The sequence below is a fragment of the Hoplias malabaricus genome, chromosome 6 (genome assembly GCF_029633855.1).
Source record: "Hoplias malabaricus isolate fHopMal1 chromosome 6, fHopMal1.hap1, whole genome shotgun sequence".
NCBI lineage: Eukaryota > Metazoa > Chordata > Actinopteri > Characiformes > Erythrinidae > Hoplias > Hoplias malabaricus.
In genome coordinates, this window is record NC_089805.1 from 24,552,023 (window position 1) to 24,576,271 (window position 24,249).

The 24,249-nt window shown below is 37.5% G+C and overlaps 2 protein-coding genes across 2 annotated transcripts; one reads left to right on the plus strand and one right to left on the minus strand.

Moving 5' to 3' along the window:
• The first annotated feature begins 436 nt into the window (after positions 1-436).
• On the plus strand, positions 437-18,292 carry cdcp1b (CUB domain containing protein 1b). Its single transcript, XM_066675319.1, has 11 exons — positions 437-639; positions 8,052-8,258; positions 8,678-9,034; positions 9,794-10,006; positions 10,575-10,919; positions 11,744-12,106; positions 12,314-12,511; positions 13,757-14,137; positions 14,971-15,318; positions 15,455-15,542; positions 17,198-18,292. Exons 1-11 carry the CDS (start codon positions 579-581, stop codon positions 17,727-17,729), a joined length of 3,093 nt encoding a protein of 1,030 aa, XP_066531416.1. The 5' UTR covers positions 437-578; the 3' UTR covers positions 17,730-18,292.
• A 64-nt stretch (positions 18,293-18,356) lies between these two features.
• clec3bb (C-type lectin domain family 3, member Bb) lies at positions 18,357-20,868 on the minus strand. The gene is made up of 2 exons (XM_066675320.1): positions 20,780-20,868; positions 18,357-20,139 (listed from the first exon to the last, which is right to left on the minus strand). The coding sequence occupies exons 1-2, from the start codon at positions 20,814-20,816 to the stop codon at positions 19,736-19,738; spliced, it is 441 nt and encodes a 146-aa protein (XP_066531417.1). The 5' UTR covers positions 20,817-20,868; the 3' UTR covers positions 18,357-19,735.
• Positions 20,869-24,249: the final 3,381 nt, after the last annotated feature.

The following is a 24,249-nucleotide window of genomic DNA, read 5'->3' on the forward strand; positions in this document are numbered from 1 at the left end:
AGAAAAGAACCCCCAGGCGTTTCTTTTGCCTTTTACAATGTGAGGAATGCTCTCGTCATTTGGGCGTGTGGAGACAGAGAAGAGCACCAAGAACAGTTAGTACTTCATTTCACTGTGGACTGGAGAAAGACGTCTCATCCACTTGAGTAACAATGTGTTTTTTTAAAGGAAATTGCCGCTTTAAATCTGACCTATAGGAAGGCTGTTCAGTAACAATTTCTTGAAAACGTAATTATATGTGTTCCAATGGAACAAGGGCTAGTTTTAGACGAGACTTATGTTTGTTTGTCCGTTCGTTTTTCTCTGGTGTGCATTCTTGAACAACCGAAAACACGCCCGTTTAAACACCTTTGAACGGCTTCCATTCGCCTATCGATGTCAAGTTAAGACAGGCACCTCACAGACACGCCCAGTACCTCTACTAAAAAAAAAAAAAGTCAGGAAGTGTCGTTAACGCTTTTGCGCAAATTTATAACGTAATTTCTCTTAATAACACGGGGTTTAACAACATGCACAGAACTGAAGCTTGACCCAAACCGTGGATTATTATTGTTGTTAAATACTCTTTGGACTGCTGAATGAAGAAAATGGATGTGCTGCTTTTAGGAGTGCTACTGCTGTTGACTCCTCAAACTTCAGGTGAGCCATTACTGTTGGTTCATGGTGGTGTCCAGTAGTCCACAGTGGTGCTGGTGCTTTTATGTTGAGTTTATATCACAGTGTAAAGATGTGTTCAACAGATGAGATTTCAGGAGGACCTACAAGTAATATATTTTCCTAGGGGCCCAGTTAGAAATGTCACTGGTAAGCATTATGTCAATTCCCTTTAGGAAGCAAATTCAAGTTTTTATTGGAACACTTAGTTTTTCACCAATCAAGAATTGAGAGGTTTTCTAAACTGGTTGATTTTTACATTTCTAATCTTTTAAACTGTTCAGCCTAAGAGTATGTTATATGATAAGCTCATAAAGAAACTGCTCAGTGCTGTGAAATCTGAAATAATTGTTTGACACTGGTGTAAAATGGGTGGCAATCTTTATAGTAGTTAGAAAATTGTTTACATTTTTTTTGTATCTTTTGTATTTGTCCCCCTAGCACCACACACACACACACACAGGTGGAAATGCATCCTCCACATTTGGCCCAGAATTAAAATGAATGTTGGTTATGAAGAGAAATGAGGATGGTGCAACATTAATCATTTACCAGCAATCTGTTACTGCTCAGACTGAGGGCATTGTGCAAAAACGTGAACAGAGGCATTAACCAGCTATTGGTGTTCCTATTCAGATTATGCAAGCATAATCTCACATTACCATTAATTAGACATACTGCATTTCTTTTAAACGTTTAAACAAATGTTGGTCTCTGTTACACTTTGTTTGACATTGACAGTTATTATTTAACACGAGCCGTTGTGTGTTATCTTCACTGGCGTGATTAAGGCTGTATTTGCTAAGAATGGTTGGTAGATTTTAGCAGTGTTTATGGTAAGTGTGTGTATATATTAAAATCAGTTTAAATTAGTCCCCTTTTTAGAGTACAGTATAATTTCATGCACACTGCAGTGCTTGAGGTCTCAGCAGATTTTCTTTGGTTGCTTTCCTGTCAGTTCCTTATGTACACTAGTCTGTGTGTCTAAATGTTTGTAGATGTTCTATCAAATATAGAATTCAGCCACTATACACTGCACCCACTGTGAACACAGACAATTAACTGTGCACACAGCTTTTATAGCCTTTTTAGAATATGTTTTGGGGTTCATTCATTCTATATTTGTCTGTAACCGTTTATCAAGTTCAGGGATATGGAGGGTCAGGAGCCTACCCGGAATCATTGGGTGAAAGCGGGAATACATGCTGGAGGGGGCAGCAGTCCTTCACAGGGCATCTCTCTCTCACACACACACACATATTCACTCACAACTATGGACACTTTCTTTTGAGTCACAATCCACCTGCCGTTGTGTGTTTTTGGACCATGGGAGGAAACCGGAGCATGCGGAGGAAACCCACACGGACACAGGGAGAGCACACCAAACTCCTCACAGACAGTCACCCGGAGCAGGACTTGAACCTACAACCTTCAGGTCCCTGGCGCCGTATGCCGCCCTGTTTTGAGAATCAGAACTAATTATCCAACATCAGTTTCTGAGCTCACTAATAGTTCTTGTGGCTAAATGCTATCAAATCTTTCCTGTAATGTTCTAACATCTAATGTGAAACTTCCAGAATTGTAGAAGCTTTTATTTTTCCAATAATGTTAATCTGCACATGAATGCCATTCATTTTGGAGACATGTTGGATGAGCAAGTGCCTTGGGTGTACACTCATTCCTAGCAAATAATAGGAGAAGCAATGTGGTGAATCGTAAATGAGTAAACAGATGGGCACTGTGTGAGACTTCCAGTAAAATGTCATTTCAATATTCTAACCCAATCATTGGCTGCAGTATTGGCTTTGCTCTAACAAAACCACAGTTATACCACTGCTAATGGAGTGGTGAAAGTGGTAAATGTTTGTAGTGTTGTAGTTTTCAGGACATGAAATGCTCTGCTCTCTGCATGTGTAGGAGAAAGCTGAAAACATTTGACGTTTCTTCCTGTGGACTGCCAATAAAAGAACAGCAGAAATGTTCTGTTCACTCATACAAATCCACAATGCACTACGAAAAGTAGTGTACAACCCATGTACACTAGATGACTGCAATTAGAGGATATCCATAATGCACAGCGCTCTTTGGTTAACCCCCCCACCCCACCCCACCCCAACTATACATTGAATAATATCACAATAGCAAGTAGGGAGCCATTCTGCACACAGGGCATATGTTTCAGTTGTGGATGTTGAGATTTGCATCTAAAATTTGAGTCTAAAATTGTTAGGCTGTACAGACCTGCAAATGCAAAGTTGGAGGTGAAAGCAGAGCATTCATAGGTTGTCTTGTTTAACTGTCCTTTAACACCTAAGCCACTGCAAACAATGACAAAGCGTGTTGCAGTTTGGCAGTATTAAAATATTGATACATTTACTTTTTGTTCCCAGCTATTAGTCAAACATAAAGTAGGCTGTGCTTAGGGAGTTAATTAACTGACACATGACCAACCCTGATGAGTAATGCATATATTTTGTTCATTTGACTGTATGTTTACACTGTAGCTAGAACAGAGTGGATAATATTTAGTGACATAGTATTAAAGTGACACCGTTTTAATGTACATTTGTTGTACATTGCACATGCAAATATTTTGGACAGATACTCATTCAGCATTATTTCTGGGATAAAGTGTATTCATTCAGTGGAATTCCTCACCCTTTTGTGTAGTAACAATTTTCATATCATCCAGCAGTTAGAGAACTTGAGATTAGGTACTGAAATTTGATGATTTCTTTTGGATCACAAACAGATCACTCCTACTAATCACTAATGTATTGATTATTACTCCATCACACCAGAGAATGCAGTTTTGCTGCTCCAGATTCCAATGCTGCGGTGTTTATACACCTGTAGCCCACACTTGGCATTGGGAATGGTAATTTAGTATATTTATATCGTTGCTGTACACAGAAAAAAACATATCTCCAAAATACTAACTTTACAAGAGAAAGAAAAAACAATTTGTCTTTCAGTGGAAGTCAATGTAAAAAGATTTAATTTAAAGTAATTTTGGAGCATATCTGTTGGTTCATTCATCATTAAATTCTCACACAATGTGAAGGACAGCTGTTCTGTTCAAATTATGCAGTGAACTAAAAATCAACAAAATAGAGATACAGGTTTTTGTTTGGACAGTGATAACTGAGATATTTTAGAGTTATTTGTGAACAAACTGAACATCAAATTGAACATCTGTGCCCACCTTAAAGCCGATAAATTCACAGATTTATATTTATAGGCTCTATCATGTTCAGTGTAGCATTAAACCTAAAACACAAATTGAATCAAATGCAGTTAGTTTAGTTGCAGTGCATAGCCAGGATGGTTTATAATTTGCTAAAGATTGAGCCATTTCTTCCATTTGGGCAATCACTCTGTCAAGCCTCAACAAGTATGAAAACATTGTCTGAAACAGTAGAATGAATGCTCTTGCAGAATTTATCTGCAAATACTTTAAATATTTAGTTATTTTCTACTAGGCCGATTGCAGGCTTAAAAACTATATTTCTGACAGCCCACTTGTTATGAATTATTTATAGACCACCAATATGCATAGAGTTTATGTAAACCCCAAAAATGGGATGATACTTGTATCACTAAGCAAAACTGTGCAAACCAGTTTTTCTAAATCTTGTTTTGCTCAGCTTCTTAATAGACAACATTTTACAGTTTACATAGCCTATGTGGCAATTGGTGGATGTTCTTATTCAGAGAGATTTTTGATAATTTTACAGTGGCTAATGTAAAATTTTGAGACTTTCCCAAGGACTCTTACTGGTAGAGCAGTGTGCGCCTGCAGGGTGACCAGACGTCCTCTTTTACCAGGACATGTCCTCTTTTTTAGACTTAAAAAAATGTCCGGGCGGAATTTCACAAACGTCTGGGATTTTGTTTTTCTAGTGCTTACGTTCACAAACTAGTCCCGACCTCCCCTACTCTGATTGGTTCGCTTGAGTGAGAAGGGGGCGTGGTGAAGTAGCCTAAAATCTTCTGATTGGACGGTCTGACTGTAGATGTACCGTTATTGGTCGATAACCTTCTCTGTAAACATTTAATTGGTCAGTCTGCATGCCAGTAGTCCTTGTTTACGTCAGGCAAAGCTCATGTACCTACCCTCATCTCGAGCAGCTATGCTGAAATATAAATTTAAGTTCTCAGATGAATTAAAAAAGAAATTCCCATGTTTTGTGTAGCAAATAAAGGTGTAAAGGACTTAAAAACACACATAGGTTCAGTTAAGCATACAACGGCAGTGAGGGGCGTGACCTCATCACCCCCCTTTTGAAACATTTTCTTTGTGCTTTTGTCTGTTAAACAATGGGTTGCAAAACATACAGAAGAGGATTGAACTTAAGACAAATTAAATTATATGATGTGCATTGTCTTTTTCCCCAGATCAAGTAGAAGAAAACATTTATTAAATGACCCACAACATCAATTACTATTAGTACATTTTTGCTCTTTCTTGGCAGTGGTGGACAAAGGACATAAACCATGTACGTGAGTAAAAGTACAGATACTCAAGGTACAATATTACTCCAGTAAATGTAGAAATCCTCGTTGTAGATCTCCACTTGAGTAAAATTACAAAAGTATTTACCTTCAAATGTACTTAAGTATTGAAAGAAAAAGTACCAGGGTGTATTATGGGTTTATTGTCATGTTATAATTTTTGTAACGAGACTCATGTTTAACACATTGTAGGTGAGTGGACTCTAGTGTCACTCTTGGTTTCCCAGTCTTTTAATAGAATATCATTAAGTAGTCTGACATGGATGAACACAGCAGAAATGGCTGAAGATTAAATACAATGAATGACGCAATATCGACTATTACATTCAGCCAAGGTGCTGCCCCTCCAAACCAACAGAGGTCACTGTCTCCTGAGTATTTACGCCAATTTATGCTTGTGTTGAACCTATGCCTTAAGGAGTGGGGCCTGACATGCACCTCTCCAGAAAACAATGACTGTGATTGGTCTGCAGTTGGATGAACATGGTTCAAGTTGCTCACGTCCAGAACTCCAGAAATATTAAGTAATTTATACTACACTCCCTAAATAGTGCACTTTAAACATTCATAAAACTAAAGCCACTACATTGTGTACAACAAAGGGTTGATGAAGATGTTTGAAATTCATTGAGAGTAGCAACGACAGAGGCTCTATTCTCCCTACAATAGGTCAGTGAAGCATCACATTGATTTTGAAGCTGTAATATTAAGGTAAGCATATTACATAGTGTTCCTGTAAGTTCTTTGTTTTGTCTACAGAGTTGCAGAGTATAGTGTGAGCTATTTCTGCAGTGGTTTTGTGTTTCTGACTTTTTGCCAGATATTCATTTTTTTCTTTTGAACTTGTTTTTCTCTCTATACTGATTTTTGTGTTTTGGAATATTTCTTCTGGTTTTGACCTCGCTTCAGGTATTGTGTTTAATAAACCTCTAACTGACTCTCAACGTCGGTGAGTGATCTACAGATCCATAAACCGTGTATATTAATGAATATTAGTTACTGATGACTCTAATACTAAATGGTACAAATCATTTTGTTAATTCATAATGAAAGTGTTTACTTACTGTCTCAAATTCGCACAACACTTGATAAAAACAGAGTCTGCTTTTGGTATTGGTTTTAGGCGGAGAAACATTTTCACTTGTTTTAGCACAGTGACTGTGTTTGTTCATCTATCAACAGTGCCGCTGTGTGTTGCAGAGAGCTATGTTGAGACACATTACGGTTTTATTCACACATAAAACAACTGTTTATCTTTCTTGAAGGGGTTTTATAAGCCTCCCATTGTCTTAACTGAAAACTTTCGTTGAAGGTTTTCTTTCCTTTGTGTCTTATCAATGATTTTTTTTTAAACTCATGAATGGTGGTAGCTGCCTTCACAGTATGAAATATAAATATAATTATTTAAACCTCACTAACCTGAGAGCTGTCATGGCACCTCTCACATAAATCAGTTAATCTAAGAATGGATCTGCATTTTCCTGATTAACCTGTATGCTGTATGTATAAGGCCTCTTTCTCAGCCTGTCAAGCAGCTGGCATTTGCAAATGAAGAGCGATGTACACTAGCTGTAGTTTTTAACCATTTTTGTTTGATTCTCTTTTTTTCCCCATTCTTCCTTCTACTATATTTAATCATATTGCCCATATTTATCCACACTCATTTTTCTTTGTTTTTTCTGTTTAACCTCGCCTTTGCACGCTCACATGAATCCATGTCCAGCACTGTGATTGGAGAGGCTCGGACGAGGGATTGAGTTAATTGTAAACTCTCTGCCCTATATATGTATATGGAGTACAACATCGCAACAGCTCATTTATCTCACAATGTCTGACTCTTGCAGCCCAAAAAAATGGATTGGATGGTCTTGTTTCAGTTTATGCGTTTTTAGGCACTTCAGATACCAACATTAATGTACTAGTGCACTGGAAATGTAAAATTTATGTAATATGTCCGTCCCTCCTTTTAAAGTAAAATGTGCTGATATATTCAACCAAATATATAATAAAAAGTAAAAATACTCTGCTGTCCAATACAATTTCAACACATTGTCATTTATTCCAGTCATGCTACGAAATTGATCAGTTACATTTCATCACTTGCCAAGCTGCACAGATTATTCCTGGAATTCTTTAAACATCATATGTCTTTTATTTTAAAAGCTTAACTAACATTAAAATAAACTCAATGCATTGTGAATTACCTTAACCATTTTGAAAAGGTTTCTTTAAACTACAGTATTTAAATTTTGTTAAAAATTAAAAATCTGCTTCAGCAAATAAATCTTTCATTAGTGAAATCAGGCATTACTGATCGAAATGAAAAAATGCAGTGGCTGGAGTTCACTCTCGATATAAATGTATATTTCCAGGTGCTCCAGTTTCCTCCCGCAGTAAAAAAAAAAAAACGTGTGTGTGTGTGTGTGTGTGTGTTGCCTTGTGAAGGACTGGCTCCCCCTTCAGGGTGTGTTCCTGGCTAGGCTCTGGCCCCACTGTGACCCTGAACTGGATAAGGGTTACAGACAATGAATGAATGAAATGATTGTATGTAGCATTTTTACAAGGCAAATTTTTTTTATATATATAAGATAATTAGATATTTTTTCATCTGTATACTTATCCAGTGGAACATATTTTATGGAAGTAAACCTGGTGTTTCCTTTGTGTTATATTTGAACGAACTTGTTCTTGTGGAATACAGGATCTATCTGATTAATAACACAGGCTGTCCACGATGCCACAGTATGCAGATCATTTGATTTTCAAAATGAATGTTGTTAATTTGACAGAGCTCCAGGGTAACTCCTCAGTGTGATTCTGTTTTTACTGGATTATGTGGTGTTAAATGTTTTTGTGTCATCATATATTTTTTGACTCTTCAGAATTTCTGCAGCTTACTGTTGAGCCGGGCACGTTTTCTACGGTGACCTTGTCCACCTCCCTGTCCCTGGACCTGTGTGGTATATGTAATGAGATTGGTGAAGACTGTGATACTTCTCTGAAGATTAAGCCCAGTCAAAGTGTCACTGTCCAATTTAACTGCTCAGAACCACAAAAGGACATCTCTGTCCTGGTCGAGAGCACAGTTGGTGAGAAACATTTTCCTTCTTATTTTACAAGTTACCTTAATTTCACTTACAGATAAAAGGGACCCGATACTCACTGAAAACATGTGAAATGCTTAGGAAAGTGCATCATAATGTAGCTTATCACAATAACAGTATTGGGATTTTGCTTGTCCTTATTAAGCAGTGACTGTTCACAATAATACTGTTGAATCATGGAACATCTCTAAAATATTTACTTTACCGTTAAAAGTTAAAACATTTGTAACTTTGAATAGAAGTTAATGGAAAATGCCATTTCTATTGGTTCTTACCTCATAAAATATATTAAAAAATGTAAACAGTATGTTTGTATTTTCAAATGCTTTAAAATTGAATGTAAAAAAGGACATACAAATGTTATTTTCCTACAGTGACTATATGCTGTCCCTTTTTGCTTACAGAATGTACCAATACAGCTTGCACTCCTAAAGAAGGCAGTGTACCAGCCTCGTTGCAGTCAGGATTCAACAGACGGTTTGTTTGGGGTCTAAAGACTCCTCCCGAAACAGCTGTGGTTGTGAACTTTCCTGGAGATGGTCTGAACATGGTGGATGAAGGAGAGAACTGTGCAGATGACTACAGTTATACTGTGGAGACAAGTGGATCTAGCTCTGTCCCCCAAACTCAGACATTCTGCAGAAATGGTTCTGTGGCACATTTAGAACTACGTAACCAGGCCACAGTCTCTCTACTGGTCCCAGAGCAAAAGGATCTGGCCCCAAGTCTCTTCACATTGATGCCAAAAGCCCTTCAGAAAAGTATGTACCAATCATTTGTCTATATTTTCTGTTAGAGAAATGTTTTCAAAAACTAAACATTAACATGAGCCATTTTTATGAGCCTTTTTTATGTTGATAATGGCCTGATGCCAATAGACATCAATATCAATTTAGCTTCTGTGTAAATCTTTAAAAATATAGAAAATTATAAACAGTATGTTTATCAGTATATTATAATGTGCGCCCTTTGTAGACACTGAGCCTTGGACCTTCATAGAAAAGCATTAAAAAAATTAAATACTTTGCAGCAGTTGCCTAAGTTTCCAAGGCCCAATATCAAACTAGAGGGGTATAAAGCCCCCACTGAGTGCCATCCAGTACCTGAGTACATGAGAAGGTTGGACTCATTTGTGATGCAGAACAAATCATCCAAATTGAAAAAAGGCCTCCCTAATGGTCTTATAGCTGAATATCATCAGTTCCTCAGAAATGTTCCACTGTCTAACATAAAGACTTCCCAGAATAGCTGAAGCTTTTGCTGCACCAAAGGGGGAAACCTATGTTTTAATGCACTTAACTCCTGAGGAAATGTTGAATGAGGAGGTTTCCAGGGTATTCTGCCAATATACTCAGTTTTTTAGTGTATAACTGTAATAATTTTAACAGTTATTATACAACATGAATATTCAGGGACTAATGTCATTATTTCTCTGTGTCATTAAATACATGTTTGGGAGAAAATAATTCTATAAAAAAATTCTTGTCTCTCTCTCTTTTTTTTTTTTTTTTTTCTCCCAGAGGGTCGAACATTGTCAGTGGTCCCTGACCCTAACACTAGGGTGATTATCAGCAGAAAGAAAGAAGGTCCTGAATGCACTGTGTGTGTGGGTGAGGGTACCTCTCGGACTTGTGGTTTAATACAGACCCTCAGTCAATCTCAGAATATGACAGTGGAGTTCAGCTGCCTCAAGCCTCAGGATATCTTTACTGTTGAGGTCAACATGGACCTTGGTAAGCAATAAATGGCCTTGATCTGTATGGTCAGGCTTCTGAACACCTCACATACAGTGCTCATGAGTCAAAGTAAATACGGAATAACTATGCAGGCTTTCTAGAGAGGCTATCTTGTAGATAAAAGAGGACAAGCAACATATTTTGAGCCTTTTAATCACAGAATTTTGTCGTAATAGACCTGTTTAGCAGGTTGTTTACCTGGTTTCTTAGCTTTGCATATTCTTTCCCTTGGAATAAAGCTGTGCATCTCCATTCTGGTTGTTTATATATTGATACCCTTATATGTAAAGGCCAGTTTGGAAAAGGCCCTTGGCATTGTGTCAAGAGGTCATGATAAATGCAGTATGTATAGTTTCAAAATTGTATTATTGTCTGATATCTGTTATTTATATATTTTTATATCTTGTATTTTTTAAGCCAGAATGGAGAATTGGTTAATGTAACTGTTTTACTCTGTTTACTGTGTTTATAACAGTAATAATCACCACATAGAACAAGAAACTACTTGCTCTTGTTCTGTTCAGCTGAGCTTTATTTTTTATTTACCCCCCCCCCCCTCTCTTAGATTGTTCCATGAACTGCAATTATGATACCATACATCCAGAGAACACATACTTCCTGGACTTCAACAGATCCTTTACTTGGGACCTGAAAGTGGGAACTTCAGAGTCTTTCCAGCTAGACTTCCCACAACCAGGAATGAGACAGATTCCATCAACAGATTCCTGCCCTGACAAACACACCTACAATATTTTCATGTACCCGCGAACAGGAACTGTGGGCGTGGGCACATTCTGTCGAAATGGCCCCATCAATCGCATACAAGCACTTTATAAAGGCCGCATTACTCTGGATGTTCCCAAAGACACAACCTTGACCTTATCTGACTTCAAATATTCAAAGACTAGTGGTAAGTTGGATGTGTTTACTCTTCTGTGTTTGTACACCAATTGTGTTTCTGCTCCTTTAAAAATATTATGCAATGCTGTGGAAATGTCAGGAACCACCTGTCATTTTTATGTATATATCAACAACTTTATTATTTTTACACGGTGTTTAGTTTGTTCATTTCTTCCATTCTTGTCAGGAGACTTGCTTTCAGTTTTCAGAGAAATTGCAGGGATATTATTCAACATCGTACACTGGTTACATTATCTGCTTCACGCAACTGTAATCCCATTTACAATTTAATCTGATTATTCCCTGAAACCTAATATGTGAAGTTACACCAACTTCAGTGTTGTATGATAAATAGGGTTTGTTTCAGATGTGAAGTAAAAGTAGAGCTTTATTTTCTACTAAACACTTTAATAGAGAATTATATGTATAAAAAAATGTAGGAAGAAAGATTTATAGTGGCAAAAGTATATTTAAAATACAATATATTTGAACATATGTTTAGCATTGAAAGATTTGGTGTAATTGTTAAAGTTTCTTGCTTGTTTTTTATTTTCCCCAAAATGAACTGGTTTTTAATATTTTTTTTCCCCCAAAATGAACTGGTTTTTATTTTTTTTTTTTTATTATTATTTATTTATTACATTTTTTTTAATTAAATAGTTCAGGTCCTGAATTCAGAACTGTGTATGTATTTAATAATACCCACATGCCACTGGCCTCTTAGGACCATGCAATGTAAAACAGAAAGGCAATTTAAAGCATGAAACTGCTTAAAGACTTGTCATGATATAAAAGGGGGGGTACAGTGTTATCAATTTAGTATCTTTTCCGTAGGTTCTGTGTCAGCTATAGTGGATGCAGCTTTGCCACGAGGACAATCACACACAGACTTCTTCAGTGCCAGCGGCATGCCTGGCGAGAATGAGATGAAGTGGAATTTCGGTGTACAACCCTTGCATAACTTCACCATTTCTGTCTTGGATTATAAAAAGCCACAGTGCCAAAGTAAAGATGTGAAAGTGACATACCAGCAGGACAACAAGGCTCCAATTGAAAAAGCCCCAACAGATGAGCAGCCAAGCAATTTTCAGGGAAACTTCAGTATGTCTTTGACTAATTGTAATGCTGTGCGGAAGACTGGTGCTCCTGGCCTCTTTCTCCACTATAGGGTGTCTGTGTTTAGGAGTGGAATTCCATGTAAGCAACATTTCAGTTAAATACTGTGTCTGTGTGTCTGTGTGTGTGTGTGTATGTATGTATGTGTGTGTGTGTGTGTGTATATATATATATATATATATATATATATAATATATATATATATATATATAAATAAATAAAGTAATGTGTAATGATTGATGTGTAATGAATATACCAATAATGTGCATGTCTTTCTGTCTTTATCAGATCTTTGTACAGTAGATCTCCAAAATGTTCAAGGACTGAGTCTCCAAATAGAGAACATGAATCCTACCTCATTCTGTGAGCTCCGTATGGATTCTGTGGTGCAAGACAAGATCACAGTTCCTTCAGGCTCTAAAGCCGAATTATCCTTCCTTGACTGCTCTAGTGATGAACTTCTCCTCACCGTCATCAAGATCATAGGTGATCTAATACTTTTTTCTGCTATGAGCTGGATAATAAACCACAGAACTATAAGGTTGCTAACAATGTGTTTCGTGTTAGCATGATGCTAGTTTATCCATAAAATAAGATTTGTTTGGATATTTAAGGTTTTGGTTAAAATTCATCCAGGTCGAGTTGCAAAAATGTTCTCCCAGCAAACTTTTTCTTTAGTGATGCTTTGTATTTTGATTTTAATTAAGGCCAGGTTTGCAGAACATGTTAAACTCACCCGTTTAGAACATGCTGCCGGAAGAATGGAAATAAACTGGTCTGTTCCTTTTATCAATAAATTTACCTTATATTAAAGTAAGCCACGCTGTAATTACCCTCACATTCCTGTTGATCTCCAGTGAACTGTCAGTTGGACTGTCTCAAGCTGTTTTCACATATGAACTCTATAATATGTCTGGAGAATCAGGTCCGGACATTTTTTGTAGCTGCTTTTTCACTCTAGCATACATGTCAGACATGTCACAGCTGGTAATAATCTGCATGGGTGAGGTGTGGGGACATCACTTTGATTCTCTGGGAGATTACCGCCTCTAATCACATGGGGTCACTCAGACATTACCCAGAATTTGTACTACAGTAATGCCAGAATAAAGTCCTGGTAATATCCAGTGCAAATGTTACGGATGTTTGCATTCACACGTACAGCCCCTCCGGGAAAGTCTGGAACATTTCTGTGTTATAGCACATGTGTGAAAGGTGTTTCAGTTGAGTGAAGGTATTGTTGTCTCAACTGGATTAGCTGTTCAGAAATGTTCAGTAACACTTAGTAAGACTAGCCTAGCTGAGAGCATTCAAATTACCTGCTGTGTGGCAAATGGTCAGAGTGTTGAGGTTGGTCAGGACTGAAACTGAAAACATACCTAAATGAAAATAGCTGGAAAAGTTGCTATAAATTGCTGAAGTTGTTTTTCTTCATATTTGCCTTCTAGTTTTTTCTTCTTTTCTAATTATTGCAGCTTATTTGACTTTGACTTGTAAGAGTAGGAAATTCCTGCTTCAGTTTTTGTGTTTGAAAATTTAAGACTTGAATTTTTTTTATAGAAAAAATGTAATGTAGTACATTTTAATTGTGTGTGTGTATACTGTTTTTTTGTTTTTTTTTTTGTTTTGTTTTTTTTTACTCTGAAACTCACATTTCATAAAGTGTGTTCAACTGCTGCTTGTTTCTCAAATTGCCACAATTATTTCACCTCATGAAATCATCTCTTTCAGAGTGCCAGAATTTGTCTTCATGTTCAGAAAGTGGAAATCTCCTCACCGTCCCTGCTCTGGACTCCTGTTTGCTAATGCCTCTTCGCAAGGTCAAGTGGGACCTGCGTGTTCCTGAGCAGGGTTCAGTGGAGCTGAGCTCACCACAGGGCAATTTGCACCAATCTGTGGAAGGGCAAGAGTGTGAAGGTCCCATATCTATGATAGTCTCTGAAACTGGTGGTCCCAGTATTGGACGTTTTTGCTCTCTGACCAATCAAGGCGCAATCCAGAAGGTCCAGATCTTCTCTAATGTCACCATCACTGTGAGTGCAATGAGTAATAATGATCTGAGCAAAGAGAAAGGTCCATTCTTCAATGTCTCCTTTGGTTCTGAGATCTCAGGTAAGCTAGGCCCTATTTCTGCTCCAACATCCAATCTCTGTGATCTGATCCAATTAATACTGCTTATCTATATTTGACCTTTTCATATAAAGCTTCTGCACACAGATACTGTATAAATATTGTTTTCCTGTGTAATATTCAGATTAAACCTTGTTCTCTATGGCCTTTCATTGTCAAAAAGATGAGTTTAGTATCTATGTGATGTCAGGCCATAAATGTAGATGTCACCTTGCTCTGATCCATATTTAGATTCAATCACAATTTAATAAATAATGATAATCACGCAATAAAATTTTACTTAAATACTCACATCAGATATGGAGTAGTCCGTTATTCTTCTAGATACCGTAAGCCTGAAGTTTTGTATTGTCCACCAAGAACATCTTTCAACTGGTTTCCTTTTGGACAGGGATGCTTTAGGTCTTAAGCTATTGGGCTAAACTGAGAAATCAAGCTTTGTAAAATATGCCCCCATCTCATTGCCTATATATATATATATATATATATATATACACACACACACACACACATCGAGATCACAACGTATGCTCGGCTACCTGTGGATGAAAATCTATTTCCAAACACATTCCAAGCACAGTTGCACCTTTGTGTATGCAGACAACATCCAGTTACAGGATAATATTTTTATGAATATAAAATATAAATATGTTAAGATTTATATGCCAAATGTAAACAGGGCTCTTAAGTTGCTGTCATGGCTAAGACATGAACAAAAGCTATTGACGAGTGGTTATTCCTTTTTTTGTTTGTTTAATTAATGCCTAATCTTATTCCCAGCTATAATTCTCACTCACTCTCTCCTTCTCTTTCAGAGACTATGATCTATACAATGTCTGTTTCAAACTCTGTTCAATTTGGGACTCCCAATTGGCCTGGAGCAATGAAGTCAGACTCCACTGTATCATGGATCATAACCATTCCTGAGGACTCCAGTGCTGAATTACTCTTACTGAATCTCTCCCAGCCTCGTTGTCATCAGAGCCACACTATGGTGGCCATCCAGAAATTGGACTCAAAGGAGTGGAAGAGCTTCAGGGAGGATGACCAGTTTGAAAGCAAATACAGCATTCCAAGTAGTTTCTACCTCAACATGTCCAACTGCGAACCTGAACGTGGCGCATTCGCTGCCCTCACCAAAGTCTCCCTGGAAAAGAAAAGCCGTACGAAGATGTTTGTTTTTCATTTGAAGATGAATGTGTACTTTGAGGATATTTTTTTAAACCTAGCAAGTTTTGTTGCTTATATATTTCATGTTTCCTATAATGTTTGAGTTATCCTATTGTGTGCTTGTTCTAGGGAAACTGCTGAGCATAATTTTGGCTGTAGTTGGAGCACTGCTGGTAATCATGATCATCATTCTTGCTGTAGTTTGCGTGGTAGTACGGTAAGACGTGATTTACATTCATAGACCTGTGGGTTTTTATAGCCTTCATTTGTCATAATCTGTGTCTGAAACATCCCAAATGCGGCAGTAGTCTGAGCAAGGACTGTGCAAAATCTAAATTGAATGTTTATATAAAATGCTGCATGTTTTTGTTATGATATCCCTTACATATTGGGATACTAGTATCCTGGCAATATATTGTTGCTAATGCTGTAAAATTTAACATGTTGAGGTCAGATGGTAGATAATATTTTATTTAAAATGAAATATGCATTAAATATCATAACCTACTCACACTTTTTTACTACTCTTAAATATCATAACCTACTCTCACTACCCTTCCTCGTTTCTTTCTCTCTCTCTCTCTCTCTCTCTCTCACACACACACAGACAGAGAGCTTCTGTTTGATATTGTACCTATAATCTACATTAAATGAGACAACATGGAAGGCATGGCATCAAGGTTCTCCTGTTTTGTTTGAGACACAGCAATGTTGTAAAAACATGTTTGAACAGTATATATATATTATTGTAAGACTCAGTATGTTGTTGTTATTATTAGAGATGCACCGATTGGAATTTTTTTGGCCGATTCCAGTGTCCTTTTTTTTTTTAAACCGATGATTGGCCGATACCCATTTTCTTTCTAAATATTATTATTACAACATACAAAAACTTTTGTTTAACTTTTCTTTTAATAGAAACATAAAATTGTGCACTAATATGAAAAATGTTGTCTTGCAAAACCCATAAATTAAATGAAGAGCAGTTTTAACCTTTCCAAATATAAACAAGTACTTGAGGTAGCAAAGTAGAGAAAAATCAAGTCACATTTGTATTCGTTTCAATGTCTAAAGCAGTCACTTAAACATTAATTGCATTTTTTCTTGACAAAAAGAAACATTTCAAAACTGGTCACCAGAAAAAATCTGTTTCTTTTCTCATTTACCACATGTGTAGCCAACTTAAACAAGCACTCGCATGACTGCTAGGTTGCTTAAACAGTGAGACGCTAATTCATGTCCAGCATAGGGGTCACAGTTTCTGACAGCTGCCGTCAGGATTTGTGACCCCACTGAATAATAATTACATAAATGTACTTAAACCTGAATGTTTATAAGCTTTATATGGAGATTCAGGGGGGTCACAAATTCTGATGTCAGCTGTCTGAAATTGTGACACCCTTTGCCAAAGCTATGAAGTAGCCCTCTAGGGTAACAGAATTCGACAGTCACAGAATTTGGACCAACACTGGCACAGATCGGTTTGGAAACACTGTCCTGACAATAAGTGTGATTGATCTGTGAAGTATATTATATACTTATATTGATTGATTACAGGTCATTCTTACAAACCCCCCTAAAAAAAAACTACAAACTTCAGCACAGAAGTCATTTAGTCTATTCAGAGAGTTCATCCTAGTGCCTTATTATGCCAATTTGTGAATGCATCAGTTGGACACAAATTGGACCTGTAAAGTAATTGCCCTAATTATGCAAAAATTGGCTATTTCAAAACCAGAACCTATTCAAAATAACTCATGCATTTGTGCATCAGTACCATTTGTTTTTTTTTTTAATATTCTGATTTATTTAAATGTAGTAATTAGTGTTTTTAAACCTCTTTTTAACATATGACTTAATTCTTACCAACAGGAAAAAGAAGAGGCAAATCAACAGGTCCTCTATTTTTCTTCCCAAGGGGCCCGTCTCTCTCCCTGGCGATGCTAGCTTCTTTAAACCCAGAGGGGAACCTGATTCCCCTGTATATGCCTCTATTGATGACACCATGGTCTATGGCCATCTTTTAAAAGAGGATGGGCAAACAGACAGAGCACCTGGCAATTTCAATGGCCATCAGGTGAGCACATACCGCACCTTTACTGGTCCCATGGAGACAGCGCCCAAAGACACTGGATATGAGCCAGGGCAAGGAACTGAGAATGCTTACCATCCTTTCCTGGCCCAATCTGAGACCTTCATGCCCTCTAGACCATTGGGCCCTACAGGCAGCGTTGGCTATGAGGACCGCAGGATGGTGGATAACGAACTGTACACATTTAAGACCCCTGGAGAGCCAAACCCTATTCGCTTGTCTGTTGAGGAACCATTGCCTCCGCCAGACCCCGAGACCAGCTCTTGGTCTGAATATGATGAGGCTGAACCACAGTATGACATGCCCATGTAGTGCTGAATGGAGGACCATTTGAATTGTGGAATAACTGTTCTGTTCTATGATTGGCTCATACAGGACATCCTTGATGCCACTTGTGAATGTTATAAACTGAAGGAGCTTTCACCCGTCAGTCATGAACTCAAACAGCACCATCACTGGAAAATGCACTTGTTTAAAGTTGTTTTAAATACATTTTAAATTAGGGATTAGATTAGCCAAAACCTAGTGTTTTTTTGTTTGTTTGTTTTTTTTTTGGGGGGGGGGTCGAATTTTAGTTTATTTGCACGTTATTCATGTACAAACTCTTAGCTTGTTGTACATGAATAACGTGCAAATAAACTAAAATGCCTAGTGGCATGATCTTATCGCTGTAAAAAAAAAATTCTTCCCAAAATGATGAAAGAGATAAGATCTTTATGACACATTATACTTTTTTATTGTAAATATTTATAGAGCGTCTGCCACTTCTGAGAAATGTCAGAATTTGGAGTCTTGTGTTTGTCTGATTCCAAATGTTCAAATGCATGGCTTTTATTTATCTTTTGAAACTCATTGTAATATAATTCTCATTCAACTTTTAAGTAATAAATTTTAGAGATTTAAAAGACTGTGTCACTCATTCAAAAAATAAATAAATAAATAAATAAATAAATATGAAAATCCCTGCACATTTTTGGCAGGCAATATATCAGGTTAAACATTTACAGGATTTGTTGTAAAATGAACAGGCACTGTAAAAGTAGCACTCTGAAATATTCTTTATTGTATTGATCAGTATCTGACAAATGTAAGAGAGAAACAGAAAGGCTCTTAGCACATTGATTCAGCAGGGAGGGCATAGACAATTCTTTTGTGGTTATCACACTGCTGCCACAAAGTTGTTTTTTTTTTTTTTTTGTTTTTTTAAACCAAATAAATCCAAGTATATCCACATTTTCAAAGAAGTCAATCATTAACATGCAATCAAAATCAGAATGCCAATATTTCAGTTATTATAGTAATCAAATTTATACCAAAGTTTAAAGTAAAATGTTCATGACAAGTTTCTTAAATGATGTTTATACAAATGTTACCTGATACCAGCAACATTGCTTTATGATACTTTTGTAATAAGGGGTTTGACCAATAACATTCAGTTGTAGCAGATAATTAAATGCTGACATTGTAAGAGAAAAATATTTTAATTTATCCCTACTTTACCATTATCAAGAGAACAAGACGTGTGTTTTGTTTTGTATGTTTTTTTTTTTAATGACTATATTTGCATCGTAGACATCACAGTTCCTGTCCACACCATTGTCAAGAAATCTGAATCAAGTTTCTTTACCATGAAGATCACATCAAACAACTTTGAATAACTTTGTTTAAATCTCAAACACACTTGTGTTTGACCAAATTTTTTTTTATGGCAGAGGTATTCAAACTTTGGGCATGTCACTATAGAGAATTGTAAACATCTCTGTCATACAACTATTTATTTCCCTGACCTTTGATTATTTGTCACGGGGGAAATAAATGTTGGTAGATATTATTTTTACAGCAAAATTTGTCATTCAAATGTTAGTCTGCTTGTAGACCCATGGATGAGGAGAGAGTATCCCCCACAGCAGGACCATGTGTAATGTATGTGCAGAAAAGACAACTCATTGTTGTGTGTCCTGTTTAATTATACTTCATTTTGTGAGCCAGTTTATAATGAAGGTTCTTGGCAAACAGGATTATTCAACCTGATTTTAACACACTCTAGTGCAGTTTGTAAAGTTTGAACACCTCAGCTTTTGGGGGAGGTCTAACATACTTGTACTTTTCGTTCAATGTACAAAGTTTTCCAAAACTATACATCGAATGAACATGGTGTATGAACAATAACTATAGTAAAAGAACTCATTTTTACTCATAACTTCAACCGAAGTGACACAGTTGAGTGAATACACACAATGACTGCTGAATAAGGAAATGAGTGAAGCCTACAAGAGAGGACAGGGAAGACAAGAAAACAGGTGCCGTGACCCGCGGACTCAGACGATTTTGAACTCGCAGACGGACGCTCTCTCCTTGCGGCAGTTCTCGTCCGACCACTTCCCGCCGGAGGAGACGGAGAGCTCGGCGCAGTTCTCCGCGGCTCCGCCATCAGGCTGCAGGGAGGAGCCAGAACCCTCCCAGTTCATGAAGGACGCGGCGGCACCGGTCATGTCTGACCACGCGCCTTCGGTCAGCATGTCGTTTATCCCCAGCCACACCCGCGCCTCGTCCCCCAGACTCTCCCGCACGTACTGGGCGAGTTGCTCGTTCTCCAGGCCACTGAGGGGAGCACTCAAAGTCCCACCCTGCGAGATGCAGTCCTCACTCGCCGTGTGGTAACTCTTCAGCCGCGTCTCGGCCAGGAAACACTTACCGTGGATTTTCTTTCCTCTCAGACACACTTAAAAAATGAACAAGAGAGTAATAGAACCTGTAGATTATACATCATTTAACATAAAACCGTGTAGTTATATACAGGACGAACTGGGACGTGACTTCTGCAGACTTGAGAGGGTCAGAAATCTCAGAATGCTTTTCATTTTTTCGCGCCACGGAGACGGTGACTCATCAAGTACCTCAGTGTTCCAATTGCATAACGACCACAACGTCCTCGGGAGTTTGTACTCGCCATTTTTGTACTAGAAAGTACGGCAGTTCGAACTTGACGTGCTTTGTATTGAGAAACAACCATAAAGCCGAAGATGACGTTGAATGGAGTAAAACAAACACAACGAGCATTGAGAAATTGATTAAATATGGTGAAAAATGATAACAAAGCAAAAGCTGAAAATCAGAGCTTCTGCTCCTAACCCATCGATCAAGGGCTCTCTGTAGTTTGGAGTTAACACATTCTTTTAATTTCAGTTAGTAACATTTAAAGGGGCTGAAACTGGTCGCTCTGAACAGGTCTATTTAGACAGGGCGGTCTGCTGTGGATCCTTGTGGTATTTTGACCAAAGCATCTGCAGATGTTTTATAAAGACCCTATTCAACTCTTAAGTTTTGTGATTGACTTGTCAACGAATATTAGTAGGTTTCACCTGTCTGTAGAGCTTGCTTTTCCTTCAGCAGGTTCATCTCTGCTATTATATCATTGATCTGTTTCTGTAGCTCCTCTATGGCAACACTGCTTTGAACATCTGAGAATGGAGAGAGAGAGAGAGAGAGAGAGAGAGAATAGTGGTTTTTAAGTATCATCCAAAAGAAGACCACAAGAACATTCTGTTTCAAACTGTTTATGCTTTTCTGGCTGAAACTGGTTCACTAGTCTGACAGTTCAATGTAAGAAAATGTATTTATTATCCCTCAGCATAAATCAGTTAATATAACTCTGTATTAATTTATGCTGGACAATAAAATTGAGGCCACAATTTTTTGCTCAAACTTAGAATAGATATATTCAAGCTCAATTTTCTCAACTCCAGAGGCATTTCTTACTAGAGCCCACATATTTCTTATGGGATTCAGGCCAGGACATTTTGATGACTACTGCAAAAATGTCACCTTTTTTCCCCTTAATTTTGTCACACTTTTGGTGTAATGCTTTGGATCATTGTCCTGCTGTCCTGTCTCATTTGTGAACACATTTCAACTTCCTGGCTGCTGCCTGATGAGTTCCTGCTTCAGTATTTGTAAATGCTCCTCTTTATTCATAATTCCATCTATTTTTTAAATTGCACAAGTAATTTTCACAGCAAGCAGCCGCACAACACTATGCTCTTGGTCAGATTTGGGATGGCATTTGGAGTAAACTTTAAAAAAAAAAAACAGTTGCGCATGATCATCAGGACAAAGACCTGGCCTACTGGAGGAACTGTTTGATGTGTTTTGCCATAATGATAAGTGTACTGTATAGATTCCATCTCAACTGTAAATCTGGGTGAAGGCAGAAACATGCTGTGGGTCTGTTCCTCATGAAGGAGGATGATGAGATAGAAATACTGAAGCAACACAAGAAGGAAAAGGCCAGGTAGCTGATACTTGGTCACAGAGAGTTCTTCCAACAGGATAATTGTGCTAAGCATTCTTTCAAATTTGAGACAAAGTGGCTTAAGGACAAGGTGAACAACCTGGAGTGGCCAGGGTGAACTGAAAAAGTATGCATTGAGAATAAGTTAGTTTTGTCAGAAGAAATGGGATAAAACTCTCCGCATTATTATGAGAATCTTGCATAACGCTTCCTTAAGCATATGATTCAAGTGAAGCATTGAAATGCCAAACCACAGAATTAATAAATATGTCTATATTTGAAAATCTGGCACAAAACTTTTAAAATGCCTGCTTGAGGAAATAAAGTACATACTTTCATTAAAAAAAAAAAAAAAAAGATTAATTCTTCAGCACCTTGTTTATTTACTTTTAGCCTTCAGCTGCTACCACAGACTTAAGCAAATTGTCTTCAATTATAGAACTGTATATACATTTTATAAGATAATTGATTGCAGTGTCGGTTTACCTCCTTTACTAAAGACAAAAGGCAGTTTCTCCTACCCTTTTTAATTTGGGGTTTCTTCTTGGGAGCACTTTGTTGGTCTGAGCCCTGGATGAGGAGCATTCCAATCAGGATGCACACAAATCTCAGCTCCATGCTGAAGGTTTTGAAGAGAGTGATTAGGGTAGTGAAGCTGTGGCAGAGAGAGAGAGAATTTACACTCTTCTGTTTAGCTCCAAGAGGAAAACTACTGTAATAAAAAACCTGCTCTTTCCTCAGGAGCTCGGAGGCGTGGTGCTCATCCACTTGCACACATTCATGAGGCATTCTCACACACACACACACACACACACACACAAAATATCTGCAGCTCTCATTCACTGCTCATCCGTACATCTTATATTCACATTTAGAGCACTCACTCATCTACCTCGGCTGGGTTTCACAAAGGCCTAGCATTAACGTTATTGTTGAATAGTAGAACAAACAATAATGAAACTGTTTACTTGTTAATATTTTAATTTTAATATATTAATTCTATAAAGATTTCTGGAAACAGGGCCCTGTAAAAGGTTATAATTAGCTGTTCTTAGTTTCCAATCAAAATAGCTCAATGTTAATGTTAGTTGTTTTATTTATGTTGACATTAGATATGACCGTATATTTGCATAAAGAAGCTTAAGTCTAAAGGAAATTATGTAAATTAACAAGATACTTTTTGAAATGTGAAGATGTGGTAGACCACCAAAAAATGAATGAAGCATTTTTGAGAGACATTAGGACATCCACTCTTTCCTCAGATCAGACATGCAGATGTCTGAACATGCAGGTGTTATCCATCCTCAACTGAGTTTAGACCTCTCAACCCTATGTGTAGCTGTCAAGAAGCTTTAATGAGAAATGGAAAAGGATGAACATGAAGAAAATCTGTAAATCAAACATAAAACCCACCGAAGATAGCTCCTCCACCCAGAATCAGACCTCAACGTCACTGAATTTGATATTGAATGGATTGTGAGAAGTTTTGTTGGATTGTTCTTGAGGTGTTTATTTTTCTCTCTCTAATGGAAAGCTGTGCCTAATGTTTGTTGATTTATGGTAAATAGGTTTACAAATGCAAAAATTACCGCAGTACTGTAAACAGGTGTAAAAACAGCATTAACATGTCATGGTAATGTACACAGATATTTTACACTAAACAAACCTTAATATTTAGTAATAAAACTTTATTGAGTCAGCAAGCAACAATCCAGCCCTCATAATCTGAGGACTCTCAGCAATGTGACAGATTGCAGTAACGTCAAAGCATTTCCCTTCATCTCTCCTCTGCCAGTGACCTGTCTCTTTTACTAAAACTCCACAGGCCACTGAGCATTGAGTGTTTGTTTTGGAGCAGTCCGGTTCTGAGCAGGACAGAAGGAGCAGTGGCTCAGGTCCAGGCCTTCAGCTGCTGCCTGAGGCTGGAGGCTCTTCAGACGACACGTGGCAGGGGAGAGGCCCGAGAGACACTCATCAACAGCCCTCATACTGGGATCCATTTTCTATTTTCTCTTTCATTCCTCTTCTAAACCGCTATTGTGGTGGTATAGTGTGCAGGATTTTAAATGATTTTAAGGCTACGTGTAATTTGACTTCAGTGTCAAAACAAACACTGTCTCAGTCCGGTATGCTAGGCTTTCTCTCTCTCTATCTCTCTGCTCATAGCAGAGGTTTCTGAAGTTTTTAGACAAAAGAGAGAACTCCAAAAGTTGAAAGGTTGAAAAAAAATGAACCAAGATAAGGATATTGCTCTATTCCTGCTCCATAGGTGGATAATATTGGCTTCTGATCACTTAAGCTGGAATGTCTACGCATTCGGAAGACGGCTAGCTGCATTACCGAAACTGTTACTAAACTAAATTCAAGTTACAAATTAGTCTCTGTGGTAATTCAAATAGTGAATAAAAACTTACAGACAAGTTAATGTCATTTTTTTCTCCTCAAACACACTGCTCCTCCCTTAAAATAGTTCTTAACAATTTTAACCTTGTAGTATCATAAACATGAAAAGAAACAACTTTTAGCAAACTTTATTATGTA

What these genes read in the sequence shown, in the direction of transcription:
- cdcp1b (XM_066675319.1), top strand. Translation starts at nt 579, where the DNA reads ATGAAGAAAATGGATGTGCTGCTTTTAGGAGTGCTACTGCTGTTGACT. An exon ending in CCTGGTCGAGAGCACAGTTG is followed by an intron (nt 8,259 to 8,677) that starts GTGAGAAACATT and finishes TTTTGCTTACAG; the next exon opens with AATGTACCAATACAGCTTGC. An exon ending in GTAGTTTGCGTGGTAGTACG is followed by an intron (nt 15,543 to 17,197) that starts GTAAGACGTGAT and finishes TCTTACCAACAG; the next exon opens with GAAAAAGAAGAGGCAAATCA.
- clec3bb (XM_066675320.1), bottom strand. Translation starts at nt 20,816, where the DNA reads ATGAACCTGCTGAAGGAAAAGCAAGCTCTACAGACAG. An exon ending in AAAGCAAGCTCTACAGACAG is followed by an intron (nt 20,140 to 20,779) that starts GTGAAACCTACT and finishes TCATTTTTTAAG; the next exon opens with TGTGTCTGAGAGGAAAGAAA.